The following is a 14,591-nucleotide window of genomic DNA, read 5'->3' as shown; positions in this document are numbered from 1 at the left end:
TTTTATTTTATTTTTGGCCCTCAAATTGCTGGTCTTTAATTTTTTCTCTTTGCTTAAAAAAGTGACCGAAAATACCCCGAGATTCAGGGTTCGAACCTCCGTTCAGTTAGAAAAAAAAATCGCAAGGCAAGGGTTCGCAAAAAGTCTGCCTTATAAGGCAAAATTTGCCTTCGAGCCCGTTTGGATTAGTTGAAAAAAAAATGACTTTTAAGCATAAGTGCTTAAAGTTATTTTATAAATAAGCAATTACGTGTTTGGATATAAGTGCTTCAAGGTTTTTAGAAGTAAGAATAGTATTGGAATTAACAGAAAATATAAGGGATAAAAGGGTAAAGTTGTTGGTCAAACTAAAATGGCTTTTAAGCCAAAAAAAAAAAAAATGGAATTGAGCAACTTCTTGATTTTAGCTTATTTTAAGCATTTTTAAACTTAATTTAAGCTGTTTTTTTTTTTTTGCCAAACACCCAAATAAGTTTAAAATGACTTATAAGCTGGTTTGACCAACTTATAAGCCAATCCAAATTGCCTTTGTCTTAAGGCAATTTTTTTTTACTCTGCTGTTATTCTACAAAATTAAGCCTTCTAACTTTTATCCGAATCGATCTAATTTTAAACGAAACTTTGCTTGCGACTTTTTTATTTACTAAATCGGGGTTCGAACATAGAAACTCAGGATATTTTAGACGAAGGTAAAAATTATAGACCAGCAATTTGAGGGACAAAAATTAAATATCACCCCGAATAAAGGCAATCGCACAAATTACCATAAAGTTCGGGATTATTAAAAGATTTGTACTGGTTTAGACTTATTATAGGATTAATACGACCTATGAGTAGAGTTTTCTTTGACAAATTGGTGGTGGGTCAAAGAATTAAATTAGGTTCTCATCGTTTCAACCAAAAAGAAAAAAAAAAAAAAAAAAAAAGAAAAGAAAAGGAGCACTAAAACCCCACTCAATATGTTTCTCATCAGTTACATCAATTATGATGTTCTCATCAGATACATCAATCAACATAACGCCAAAATCCCCTTGATGGCCACCCAAAGTAAACAAAAATAATGTCAAAATTTCCTCAAATGAAAACTGTATAAAACAGAGTCCCAAACACTGAACTCTCTCCTCACCATTAAAACAGAAAAAGAAATACTCTGCCTCAACCATACTATGTTTCCACCAACAAAATGTGATTCATCTCAAAACAAACCTTGAGTTTCCTTTTCATTATTCTCTTGTTCATTTTAGCTTTCTTTACAACTCTCCAACATTACTCTATACCCAAACATCATAAAACACTTTCCTCTCTTCTGCTACTAACTACACCCTATCCTGCTATCCACCTACCTATGCCACCTCACCCTCCACCCCCACCTTGCTGGCACCCCAACTTGATATAAGAAATTAATTATATTGTAATTTCTTATATCAAGAGTAAATAAATAAAAGTAAAAAGATATGCATAACATGTAAATCATGTTCTCCATAGTTATTTGAAATTAGTCATTTCAGGTTGAGATTTGAACTTAAAATCTTCTAGTCCCTCAGTCTCAATTTATGTGATAAAATTTAATTAGGCATTGAGTTTAAAAAAAAAATTGAAACTTGTGATTTTAAATAAGCCTAAATATTTAAGTGGCTGTAAATCATTTCATTAAAGATAAAAAGATGAAATTTTAAGTTAAATTATTTTTAAATATTAAAATATATTATTTTTTTAACAGACTAAAAAAATATATCACATAAATTGAGAGTACTGTTTAATATTCTTTTTACGGTGCAGTAAAAATTTGCTTTGACAAATTTGGTGGGGTCTCAAAGGATTCGGGCTTTTAGGTTCTCATCGTTCCAACTAAAAAAGCAAAAGAAAGAGCAGTGAACCCCACTCAATATGTGGAACTCATTACACCTTCCGTTTCCGTTTCAATATTTGTGAATTTATTATTATTTAGGTAGTCTACGAGATAATTTTTTACCATGTTTTTCTTATATTTTTCTAAAATTATTTGAATTATAAATTATTATGAATTATAATATTTTTTATTTAATTTTTAAATATATAAATTTTATTTTCACAAACTCAAAAAATATATATTAAAATTTACGATTAAAATTATAAAATTTGACTCTGGAAATGTAGCGAATATGTTCTCATCAGTTACACACATCAACATAAGGCCAATCACCCACAAAACCCAAGAAAACACAAATGACTTCAATATTCAAATAGTAACTGAACAACTTTCTGCTGTATAAATCCCAGTACCAAGTAGTACCCAATGTTCTCATCTCTCCTCACCCTTGGAGTACCATTTCTACTCTCTCTCTCTCTCTCTCGCATTTGAAAACAGACAAGAAATGCCTCAACCATGTTCTACTAGCCTCTATGTTTCCACCCACAAAAAGTTGTGCATCTCAAAACAAACCTTGAGTTTCGTCTTCATTATTCTCTTCTTCATTCTTGCTTTCTTTACAACTCTACACCATTACTCCACACCCATACATGATAATAAAACTTCCATTTTCTACTTCAACACTTTCCTTTTTTCTGCCACTAACTACACCCTATCCAACTACCTACGCCACCTCACTATTCACCCTCATCTTGCTGGCACACAACCTTCGCTTGACACTGCTCTTTACGTTAAGTCTCATTTCCAATCTTTAAACCTTCAAACACATGCAACTAACTACACTGTTCTACTCTCATATCCTTTATTCTCTTCAGTTACTCTCCACTCTGCTAACAGTTCAGTGCATGCTTTAAAGTTGTCTGAACCAGGTTTAAATGGTGTTGTTATGCCTTATCATGCATATTCACCATCAGGGTCAGTGTATGGTAAGCCTGTTTTCTTGAATTATGGTAGGGAAAAAGATTATGATGCACTTGGTGTGCATGGTGTGAAGGTTAAGGGATGTATTGGGATAGTAAGGAGAGATGGTGGTTTGTCAAGAAATGTAGTTGTTGAGAAGGCTGCAGAGCGTGGTGTCACTGCAGTATTGATGTTTACTGATAGTGAAAGGGAGTTTGGTGGTGGGGTTGAAAGAGGGACAGTGATGAATGGTTTAGGGGATCCATTAAGTCCTGTTTGGGGTGGGGTTGAGAATGGTGAGAAGTTGAGAATAGATGATCCTTTGGTGATGAAAAGGTTTCCTAGTATAACTTCATTGCCTATATCAATGATGTCAGCTGAGACTATATTAGGTTCACTTGGGGGAGCTGAGATGCCTTATGAATGGAGAAAGAGTATGAGATTTAGTACTAGTGGGAGGGTTGGGCCTGGTCCCATTATGCTCAACTTTACCTACCAGGTTAGTTGACCTTCTTCTTGTGTTGAATGTCTTCATTTTGTCCTTATGTTGATTATGACTTCTATTACTCCTCCTGTTTCAATTTGTCTCATTTTAACTTGACATGGAGTTAAAAAAAAGTAAAGACTATTTTGAATCTTGTAGTCTCAAATTAAAAATGGGTAGAGTGTTCCGAAATTGCCCTTTAATCTTGGGGTCTTGAAAATATCATGTAGAAAGTTGGAATTAAAAAGTTATCAAAAAAGAAAAGGAGTCTTTTTTAAACAGACTAAGAAGGAAAAGTAAGACAAATAAATTGAAATAGAGGGAGTATTATTTGGAGTTTCTAGAATGATAGGTTATTTTAGTTCCAAAAAGAAACTTTTCTATTTTCTAGGAAAATTTTGATGGAAGGATTTCCATTTTTAGGTGTTTGGGTTTCCAAAATCTATATGTTGTTGATTTTGGTGAAGTTCTTGGTAGATGATGGTTAATGATTACTTCTTTTTTATTACGTCTACTTTTGGTAAAGAAAGAATGTATTTTCGTTTGGATTGCTGGGTAGGCTTCATAAGAGATGGAAGATTACATTTCCAAATATTGGCTAAGCATCATTTTGGTAAAGTAATGAAATGACATTTGACAATAATAAACATCTTTACTGTGGGGGTAGGTGGTATTGGGTTACATTCTTGAATGTAGGGTGGTAGGTAAGTTTGAGTTGGATAGTTCAATCTCAACTTAAAGTGATGTTTATCTATCGGGAGGTAGCTGGTAGGGAAGGATGTTGGAGGATCTGGACTGTCTTTCAATGGAAAGATGAATCTGGATATTTACGAAGATAGGTTGGCCTAACGATGCTTAGCTTCATGCGGAGCATAAATTTATGTATAAAAATTCTGCTCTTGCGTCCCCTATTTGGTTTTCTTGTGCTGTGAACTTTGTCTTGTCTCCTAGGAGGACTTTCAAGATTTAGAACCAGTCTACATATTTGGTTGAGACCTTAGGTTGCTTCTTGGGCTTCTGGTAGTAATTGTTCTCAAAACGGGCTCTTAAAATTAGCAAATAAAGCAAGTCTGCTTCTGCTGATGTATCATAAGGCATGCTTATGATACTACAAAATAGAAAATCTTACAAACATAGTGATAACAAGGAAAAAAAGACAGCAGCAGCAGAAAAAAAAGAAAATTTAAATAATTCACAACTGTTCGGAGCCAAAAAGAGAGCAGACGGCATTTTAACATACAGATGCTATCCAGTGCAAACATATCTATAAACTTCTTTTTTGGGATTCTTCCTGTTCGAGTTTGCCTTCTTCCATTTTTACAAAAGCAGGATGAAAGTTGAGTTGAGCAGTAAAAATACCTGCTAAGTAGCTTTTCAAGAATTATTCTTGAGGAGAGGTAACATAATGTATGAAACTACTGGGGCATTGACAATCTACAAATTGGACTTGATAATTTTCACCTTGTCCTGAATATATAGAATGTTTGGTTCACTAGCTAGATAAAAAGAGATGATATATCCTTCTTTTAATAGACCAAACAAAAATACTGTAGGTTATTAATTGTCTTTCAGTTTTTGCTATGTTTCCTTTTATCACTATAATGAACTATTCAATTAATCAAGATACAAAATGAGAATCATATCCATACGATTTTGCACTTCTCGAGAAATTAGCTTTAGTAAACTGATATGCAGGCATCCCAGTTGTTTAATGTTTTCGGCCTAATCCTCTGCAACCTACAAGTGTTACTGTTTGTCAAACAAAATATTTTAATTCCGAAAAAAGAAAAGAAAGCCATGCTAATGAGAACCAATATAAATCTCATATATATAACTTTCTTGAATCGACAAAGATAGAGACGCAGACTGAAGTTTTATGACGCACAAGTGAGACAAAAAGATAACAAATATAAAGAAAATAATATGGAGAAATCAGAATAATAATTACCAAATTGCTTAGAGCAAAAGTAAATATGCCTTTAAGCCTAAAAGTAGCCCCGGCAAACCAAACTGAACTAGAAAAACGAACCGAACCGAACTAATTTCGGTTCGGTCTTCGTATACCAGTGAAGAACCAAAACTGAAGTTTTGAAGAACCGAACGTCCACCCCTAGATTTACTCATGTAAATAGCATGGATTGCAATTCTTGCTTTACTAGATGCTTTTGTTCAAATTTGATCATAATAATCTCCTATTATGCCAAGGCAGATCTGTTTTTTACCAAAAGAAGCGGGTGATTTATCGTCAGATTCTGCTAGGAGAGAGTTACTTGTTACAGCTGCCTCTAACTATTGTGTCACTGCTGCTTCTTTCATTATCAGTACGAATAGTCACAATTGTTATTGCATCGTTTGCACCCAAGGGTCTAGTAGCTCTATTTTGAAATCTAAATGCTGAATGAATCTCTTCAGCTGGAGTATTTTAGCCCCTGTAAATGATGTTGTCCCTTTTGTAGATTTCATTAGCTCTCTGTATTTGGCTTAACAACCAAATATTTTTGCTCGCTTAGGGAAATGGCTCATGAACTTTCTGTGGGTTTTTGTATCTAGGAGCCATCCGTAACTTCTTTTGTACTGTTTCAACATCTTCTTTATGCCATCAATACAACAATTACTTCATTAAAAAAAGATTCAATTTCTAGCGGAGGCAAAAACACTAAGGTGGTTTTTTCCCATATGTCCAACCCTTGGTGGGCAGAGTTACCCGATATCTGTACTGGTGGTAGGTTGCAAGTACCCCGTGACATTAGTTAGGTGCGCGCCAGCTGACCTCGACACCACGGTTACCAAAACATAGTTATTGCCAAATTCAGAAGTATGTGATTTCTCAAAGATTCTAACATCTCCATGAATGTAATGAAGTGCTTACAAGGTTAAATATATGCTTTGGTTGATAGAAAGAAAAAGTTGCTCCTGATAGTTATTTCTCCATGATCACACAATGGTTATTAGATCGGTATTTTAAAAGGCATTCTTTAGGCTCCCCTAAGACAACCATGCACGAGTCAAGTACATAATAGGAAAGTCATATTGGTCAAAGGAACTTTACTATATTGAACATCTGCTGGTCTCAGTCATTTTATTCCATCTTTGAAGAGATATGCAGTTCATCAGTTTCATCAAAGAAATAGATCTTTTGCAATTTTCACCTGCTAATTCTCTTGAGATATCTAACCTAATACTACAGTGTGTGAATTGATGCAACCATTAGCTTTAATTGAGTCTTGTCAACTTTGGTTTGCTTTGTGTATCCTGTGACAAATAAAATATTCAGTCCCACATCATCTCTCATACTGGCATTTTTGTTATTTCCTTTTTATATTCTTGATGTCTTTCTAATTCTGTACATGACAAAAATCCAACTGAATGGCCTTGAATGGAACCAGCATCGGACTGCATTATTGCGCACGCCCCTCCCCGCAAACCAAAAAGGAAAGGTTGGGGGGTTTGGTTTTTGTGGGGGGGGGGGGGGGGGGGGGGAGGTCAAAAAAGAAGAGAACCTGCATTATAAAGTATTTTACTATTTCTTTTTCGTAGAAGTGTTTTAACGACTAAAGTTACCCAACAAGATGATGAACATACGGATAGCTCAAAAGTAGGTCAGCTCAGACATTTATTAAAGTGTTTCTGCATTATTTCTGATTCCAGGGAGAGAGAAAGATGGCAACAGTTCATAATGTTTTTGCTGTCATAAAGGGATCAGAAGAGCCTGATCGTTTTGTACTTCTTGGAAACCATAGAGATGCATGGACTTATGGAGCAGTTGACCCCAATAGTGGAACCGCGGCCCTGCTTGACATTGCTCGTAGATATGCTCTTCTCATGCGTTTGGGTTGGAATCCTCGAAGAACAATCATTCTCTGCAGTTGGGATGCAGAAGAGTTTGGGATGGTAGGTAATGTTCTATCTCCAGAAGTCACCAGCATGTTCTGCTGTCTGATGGTAGGATCAGGTGCAGTATCTAGAATTGACTGCAAGATTATTCTGTTCAACTTGTTTAACCTCCTTTTAGGAACTATATATGCTAATTCAATGGAATAGGCTTATCATTCTCTTCAATCACTTTATGTTCTGCTAGTGAACAAGAATTTTCTGTGGAAACGACACTCTAAATCTGGTTCAATGATGAAACAGTACGATTGGCCATAAAGTATTTGGGTGGCTATAGTCTATAAGCCTCTATGCATGTTTTTATGGCACGGGCGTGCGCTATATAACAGAGACAGAGTGCAGAATAGCCCATCACAGATATTCTGAAACCTGATTCTGTCTAATGTAATATTAGACTGCTTCCTAAAAGCTACCAGGGTTATTCTAATGATCTAAACTTTTGTTTTGCACTCATCTTGTTTTCTTTTCATGGATTCAGATTGGATCAACTGAGTGGGTTGAGCAGAATCTTGTTAACCTTGGATCTAAATCTGTGGCCTACCTAAATGTGGATTGTGCAGTTCAAGGCCCTGGGTTTTTTCCCAGGACGACGCCTCAGTTTGACGATCTGCTTACCGAGATCACCAAGAAGGTAAGCCTACTGAGCTATTAGTTAGTGGAAGTTTTAGACAATGATGCCTTTTTATATGATGTTTTAGCTAATTGTATTTGATTTGCTGGATAAGGTTAATGACCCAGACACAGATGGCACGACTCTTTATGAAAGATGGACAGCTGCTAATAGAGGTATCAAAGTAAGTTTCTTATGGTCTCTTTTTGTTTATTACTTCACACAATCTTTCGTCAAGCAAATTATAGGTGTAGCGTATATTTCAGTGCTACACTGCGTTTCATAAGAATTCTTCATGTTGTCTTATCTATCAAATATGAATACTGAATACTGAGATTATGTTGAAAAAGATAATTCGGTTTACCATAAAAATAGAACTAAAAAGATACTTCCCGATCGATTAGAATTTTATAAAAAAATGGTCAAGATTACCTATATCTAAAGGGATGTTTTGGATGAAGAATTTTATGCATATATGACTGTATGTTACAACAACAACAACGACATTACGACACACCCAATGAAATCCCACAAAGTGGGGTTTGGGGAGGGTAGAGTGTACACAGACCTTATCCCTACCTTGGGAGGTAGAGAGGATGTTTCAGGTAGACCCTCGGCATAAGGACAAGGAAATTAATTACAGAAGTAATGAAATTGTGATTCTTGTTTGTTGAAGAATTCAACACAACCAAAATCAGCGTTGTTGCCGGGATGGTGAACAACCATTTTTCTGTTAACTTTTTAAAATCATTTAATCCACATTCTACCCGTTTTTCACCAGTTTTATTGCGGAAATTTGGTTGCCCAAGTGCCGCTCATTGCAACTCTTTGCATTTGGAAAGAGTTCTTTATCTTCTCTAGAAATCCTTTTATAGGAGACTAAAAGTTATGGTACCTATCTTCAATAACAAGATCCCCTCTGTAACCAGTTCCAAATGTAGCTAAAATTCTGTTTCTCCCTTGGTTTCTGGCACGGATAAATGATGGATACCCTTGCATCCATTTGCTTCCATGATTTGTTGTCCTTCTCTGGTATCTGCTCTTCTGTACTCTTCTGAGCTGTATGCAAGTGTGATGGTCTTTGCATTTGCAGATTCAACGGCTTACTGCAGTAGATTCAGACTTTTCCCCATTTTTGCACCATGCAGGGGTTCCTTCTGTTGATCTGTACTATGGCAAAGGTACAATGCTTCCATTCTTAGCTAAAGTTATCCAAACCATGGGAGTTCAGTGCATCCTAGGTACATTGTGCCCAATATATTCTTTATGATTTCATCATTCTCTTGCAGATTTTCCAGTATATCACACAGCATTTGATTCCTATGACTGGATGGTAAACTCAGGGGATCCATTCTTTCAGCGGCATGTGGCAGGTAGTTACTTATCTTCTGTAGCTTTAGATGTTTCTGCAGCTTATTCAAAGCTACTGACTTTGTATAGATGTTAGACGCATCTATATAATTTAAAGGTGATTCTTAACATCTAAAATAGCATGCGTTTGATTACATTAATACAAACTTTTAGGGTCTAAAATTGCATACGTTTGATTACATTAATACAAACTCTTAGGGTTTTAGTTTTGATCTTTGGCTTTTGACGTCATGCTATGGAAATGACAGCCTTTTCTTTGTTTCTCCTCCCTTCCCTCACAGTGGCAGGAGTTTGGGGACTACTTGCACTTCGCCTGGTTGATGATCCGATTTTACCTTTTAACTATCTCTCATATGCTGCTGAGCTACAGGTATAGAAAGTTTAAATTTTGAGGGTTTCACTTTTGGAAGCACAAAGCTATTGTTAATACCTCTGACCTAGCATTAAGATGAATATGCTGGAGTGATTGTTCTTTGAAGAAGCATTTATTTCCACGGCATAAAGTGCATACGTTGAATACCTTTTGTATGCCTCTGTCATATGCTATATTGTGCTAATATGGTCACGACATCCTTTTTATGGTTGGCCCTCGAGATTGGTCTCACTTGAATGCATTTATTAATTCCTTATAGAAGAAGCAAAACACAAATTTCTTTATACTTCTCCCTCTGTCCAATTTATGTGATCCACTTTCCTTTTTAGTCTGTCCCAAAAAGAATGATACATTTTTATATTTAGAAATAATTTAACTTAAAACTTCCCCTTTTATCCTTAATGAAATTATTTTGAGCCACACAAATATCAATGGCTTGTTTTAGACCACAAGTTTTAAAAGTCTTCCTTTCTTTCTTAAACTCCGTGCCTAGTCAAACTATATCACATAAATTGGGATGGAGGGAGTATGTGATTGACTCTAAAAAAGCCAAGATTTATGAAGATCAAGAGGTGAATTCCTTTGAACACAGCCATATTAATGCTTTGCTTTATTGAAGATCATAATCTACATCCTCTTATGTAGTCACGAAGGTCGAAGAACTTATCTGCTGTGGTCTTGTTTTCAATGAACACCATTTTACAGGACTATACTCGTATGCTGAGTGACTTGTTGGAAGGAAGCAGCATCTCATTGCATCCTATTACTGCTGCCACTCAACAACTTGCTGCTGCAGCTAAACAAATTCTAGAAGAAGCAAAGGTTTGTTGCACAATTTTAGTATGTTGAAAGTCTCTTTCTTGCAAAGCAGATACTGAGCATTGGGAAGTGATGGAGAAAATTCGTGGAATGAAAAGAGAGAAGGTTACCTTTAAAAAAAAAAAAAAAGGAGAAACAAGCTTGCTGTTAGCATAAGTTATGTAACATGAGATAAGTTCGGCATGTTTTCCTAAAACCAAAGATTCAGTGGGTGATTTTAGTAAAAATAAGGGACAAGGGCCAAGGACTGCCACCTTTTTCCCACTAGTCGTGCTTTTATTTTATGTGTGAGATGGGACATATATAAAAATTTCTACTATACTTATGTTTGCTCGCTTCTTATTTTAGGATATTTTCTTTAATTATTACTCTTATGCTGATGAATTCATATTGCCTCTGCTACTCTGTTTGTATTCGTAAACTTAGAAACTGAAAGAGGATGAAGCGACGGACGAGCATGCAGCACTGAAGCGACGAATGTTAAATGACCGGCTCATGTTTGCTGAGAGGGGATTTTTGGATGCAGAAGGGCTTCAGGGAAGACCATGGTTTAAGCATATGGTAAGCTTTTTCTCCCTATTGGTATAGTTGAGATTTCAAGATTCATCATTGGGTTCCATTTATGTGATTCGGATCTCCTCCCATCTTTCCCTTGGATATGTGTGGAAATCAGAAAAAAACTTCGAATTGGGAGGGCAATCCTCCAGGTCAACTGACTGTACCCCAAATGGACACAGGTTCACTCCGCTCCATGAAACCATGATAGATCTACAGCTTTACAGCTCAATGGAAGAAGTACCAAATACATCCTAACAATTTCAACTGTTGTAAATTACTCCCTCCGGTTCAAAAAGAGTGTCCTCTTAGCCATAGGTAATTTGACTAAAATGCCCCTAATTAAATAGGTATTGAGATTTCGTCACTTAACACTTAATAAGGGCAAATATGAAAAAATAAGGTCAATTTTTTCTTTATTTGGTAAGTGGAGAACTAAAAAATAAAAGCTAAGTGGACACTTTTTTTGAATCGGAGGGAGTAATAGCTTAAGAAAGCCAAATACATCCTAATACCGCCTTTGCCAAGAGAAATTAACTAAATGGATACGTAGAAGAGCACATTATGTATAGTTGAGTTGGATGCACAAGGGCTTTTCTAGTCTCCACAACCATTAGCCTTGACTGAGAAAATCTATTAAGATAATGATTAATGAAGCTAATTCCTGCAAAAGAGAAAAAATATCAAATCTTAGTACCTAGTATTTCAGGATTTCATGAATTTTGAAATGATACATTTAAGATGATTTACAGCCAGCACAAAGTAGGGCTGAGCATAAATACCGAAAATCGAAAAGCCGAACCGAACCGAATTAATTCGGTTCTTCGGTTTTGGTTCTATTTTTTCTAAAAGTTCGGTGTTCGGTTCGGTCGGTTTCGGGGTTCCGGTTCTTCGGTTTTTCGGTTTAACCGAACTTTTATTACATAGGTTAAAAAATATAATATTCAACCGTTCTACTGGACTTATGCCCAAAATATTTCCGATCCAACCAAAGCCCATCCTAAATTCCTAATAGTTTACCCTAAGTAATTCATAATTTTCTATTTCAACATTCATAGCCGCTATCTATAATTCCCCATACTCAGTCGTGCTCGTTTTATATATGTTTGCTGCTGCAGTCCAGCTAGTAAGAAAAAGATCTGAACTTTGTTTAGTTCTTGAATCTGTTGTTCTTTGGGACGATTGGGAAAATGGATTTTTTGCCTTCTCCAAGTCATTTAAATTTTGGGGTGTTATGTCTTGTAACATTTGCTTCGAATTATAAGAGTGAACATGGCCTGTAGTTGACAGAGTTGTGTATCAATTTACATGCTTTACTTTCTCTTTGCATTGTGAATTAGGGAATTGTGAATGATTATCTGGTTCTTTTGTACTTTGCACTGAGTGGTTCTCTGGTGCCTTTGCATCCGAATTTGAATCAAAAGTCCACTGTCAAGTGTCATCGTGAACCATTCTTGAAAAATCGAAAAAACCGTTTTAGAAAACAGAATTAAACCAAATCGAATTTGAAAAAAACCGAACCGAACCGAACTAATCGGTGCGGTGTACGGTGCACACTTTTCCATAACCGAAAACTGACTGAAGAACTGAACCGAAGTTTAATAAAACCGAATTTAAGAACTGAATGGCTAGGAAGATGGCACAGGGCCCCGGTAGGAATGACTTAAGACAGCTCCCAAAAGGGTAAACATGTAATGTGTCCCTGTGCATTTACTGACTTTGTTTGCTGCTTCAGCATTATCTTTCTCCATAACTCTAGTAAGAAATATGACTGATCCGCCGTGATCTTTTTTCCTTTTTGCTATGTCCGTAAACTTTGATATGTTTCCTCTAATGAAAGATATTTCGTATAATTTGGATGTTTGTAAATCAATACTGTATCTTATTTCAAGATTAATTTGACATCGCACAAACTATTATACTGGTTCACATTCAAACCATTAGCATTAAGAAATTATGTACCAAACTCATCGAAATAAATCCTACAAAAACGTTTTATTCGCACTACTAGAAATAGAGGGTTTTTCCACCGACATTTAGTGGGAAATTTGTGATATAAAATATGATTTTCCTACCTCATTCCCCTCGAACCAAAACACTGGGAAAACGCATGGTGGAAAACAGGTTCCCATTGAAACGTCATGGAATCCTAATTTTTCCATATGAAAATACTACTATTTAGGTTTTTCCCACCGACAGTCAGTGGGAATAGCCTAAACATTTTTCAGTGGGAAATAGTGATTTTTAGTAGTGTCGCAGGTCAATCTTGGTTCACTATATGGGATTAGGTATCTTAACACTAAGTAATTTGAGTTTTGGGATGCAGGTTTATGGCCCTCGTAACGATGGTGAAAGTGAGTTAGAATTCTTTCCTGGAATAGCCAATGCAATTTCAAGATCCTCAGGCCTGAAAAGTGGAGAGCACAATTCAGCAATTCAGCATGAGATTTGGAGAGTTGCAAGGGCCATTCAAAGTGCTGCTCATGCTCTTAAAGGTGAACTTACTTGAAAGAATTTTGGAAGCAGCCACTAATTCTTGCATTAGGGTAGGCTATCTACATCACACCCTTGGGGTGCGACCCTTCCCCGGACTCTGCTAATGCGGTATGCTTTGTGCACCGAGCTGCCTAGAAAGCATAAACAGCACGCTCACACACTTGCACATAGTCTTTTCACCTTTTACTAATTTGCAATTAAAGTTAAAGGATTCTTTCTTTTTCCACTCCCTGGAGTTGGGACACTTTTGGATCTTTGGTACTACAATGATCGATACAATTCGATATTAGGCAAACTAAATTAGCATTAGATTTTTCCTGTAAAGTTTCTGTGAATTTTTCATATGGTTCTTTCTAGTTTTGGCCAAAGTTTGATGCTTTTTCTGTTTCTGATTGCATATTCTGAAATGGGTGTTTTGTCAATTCCAGATCTTTGTTGACATTTCATCATCTCTTATCATGTTTATGTGAATTCTTCATCTAGGTGTTTGTAATTTATAAAAAAGATTGAAAATAATGTTGCCTGGGATTTGTTGGAAGACCAAATTTCTTAAAAAAAAAATAAAAAAATCCCCAACTGCTGTTAAGCAGTTTTACATAACCAAATTAAATGGGGTTGTGAGATTTGCAAAATGATATGCCCAAACATATAGAGTGAATTTCAATGACGCTTCTGCACCAAGAAGAGGTTCAAAGTAGTCCTCAAGTATGCACTGAACAGTTTTGGTCCTTTAAGTATGCCAAAAGTTAATATTTTTGGTCTCCGTCTGATAGATGAAACCGAACTTTATCTATTAAAGTTAACGGGAACTATGTAAAAAAAGAAATTATCGGGAACCACATTTAGAGGTAAAATTATTGTAGTTTATACTATTTTTGATTTATTTCAATAGTTTGGTGCATTTGAGGTGCAATTTCTACTATGTTTTATATCGTTTTGGTGTCTAGTGCAGTTTTTCGTGTTGCGATTTTTAAAATTTGAAGGAACTTTCCTGATGTTTAAGGTTAAATAATTCTTTTCCCACTAATTTTCCCTCAAATTTAGCTAACATAATTTTGTTAAATATTTGATGGAGACTAAAAGTGTCGAACTTTCGACACAAACGTAAAGGATAGAAACTGCCTAATGCATATTTAAGAGACTTTTGAATTTACTTCAAACATAAGAGATCATTTTTGTCGTT

General features: G+C 35.8%; 1 protein-coding gene across 1 annotated transcript; it reads left to right on the top strand.

Annotated features, from left to right (window-relative positions):
• Positions 1-2,172: 2,172 nt before the first annotated feature.
• Positions 2,173-13,764, top strand: LOC132643867 (probable glutamate carboxypeptidase AMP1). Its single transcript, XM_060360392.1, has 10 exons — positions 2,173-3,308; positions 6,942-7,184; positions 7,663-7,815; positions 7,910-7,978; positions 8,888-8,975; positions 9,084-9,167; positions 9,447-9,535; positions 10,244-10,360; positions 10,784-10,918; positions 13,239-13,764. The coding sequence occupies exons 1-10, from the start codon at positions 2,355-2,357 to the stop codon at positions 13,419-13,421; spliced, it is 2,115 nt and encodes a 704-aa protein (XP_060216375.1). The 5' UTR covers positions 2,173-2,354; the 3' UTR covers positions 13,422-13,764.
• The last annotated feature ends 827 nt before the right edge of the window (positions 13,765-14,591 follow it).

This window comes from Lycium barbarum, chromosome 6, assembly GCF_019175385.1.
Source record: "Lycium barbarum isolate Lr01 chromosome 6, ASM1917538v2, whole genome shotgun sequence".
NCBI classification, from domain to species: Eukaryota; Viridiplantae; Streptophyta; class Magnoliopsida; order Solanales; family Solanaceae; genus Lycium; species Lycium barbarum.
The sequence above is the reverse complement of the archived record's forward strand: the minus strand, read 5'-3'. Positions and strand labels throughout refer to the sequence as shown.

What these genes read in the sequence shown, in the direction of transcription:
- LOC132643867 (XM_060360392.1), top strand. Translation starts at nt 2,355, where the DNA reads ATGCCTCAACCATGTTCTACTAGCCTCTATGTTTCCACCCACAAAAAG. An exon ending in ATGCAGAAGAGTTTGGGATG is followed by an intron (nt 7,185 to 7,662) that starts GTAGGTAATGTT and finishes TCATGGATTCAG; the next exon opens with ATTGGATCAACTGAGTGGGT. An exon ending in TGATCTGTACTATGGCAAAG is followed by an intron (nt 8,976 to 9,083) that starts GTACAATGCTTC and finishes ATTCTCTTGCAG; the next exon opens with ATTTTCCAGTATATCACACA.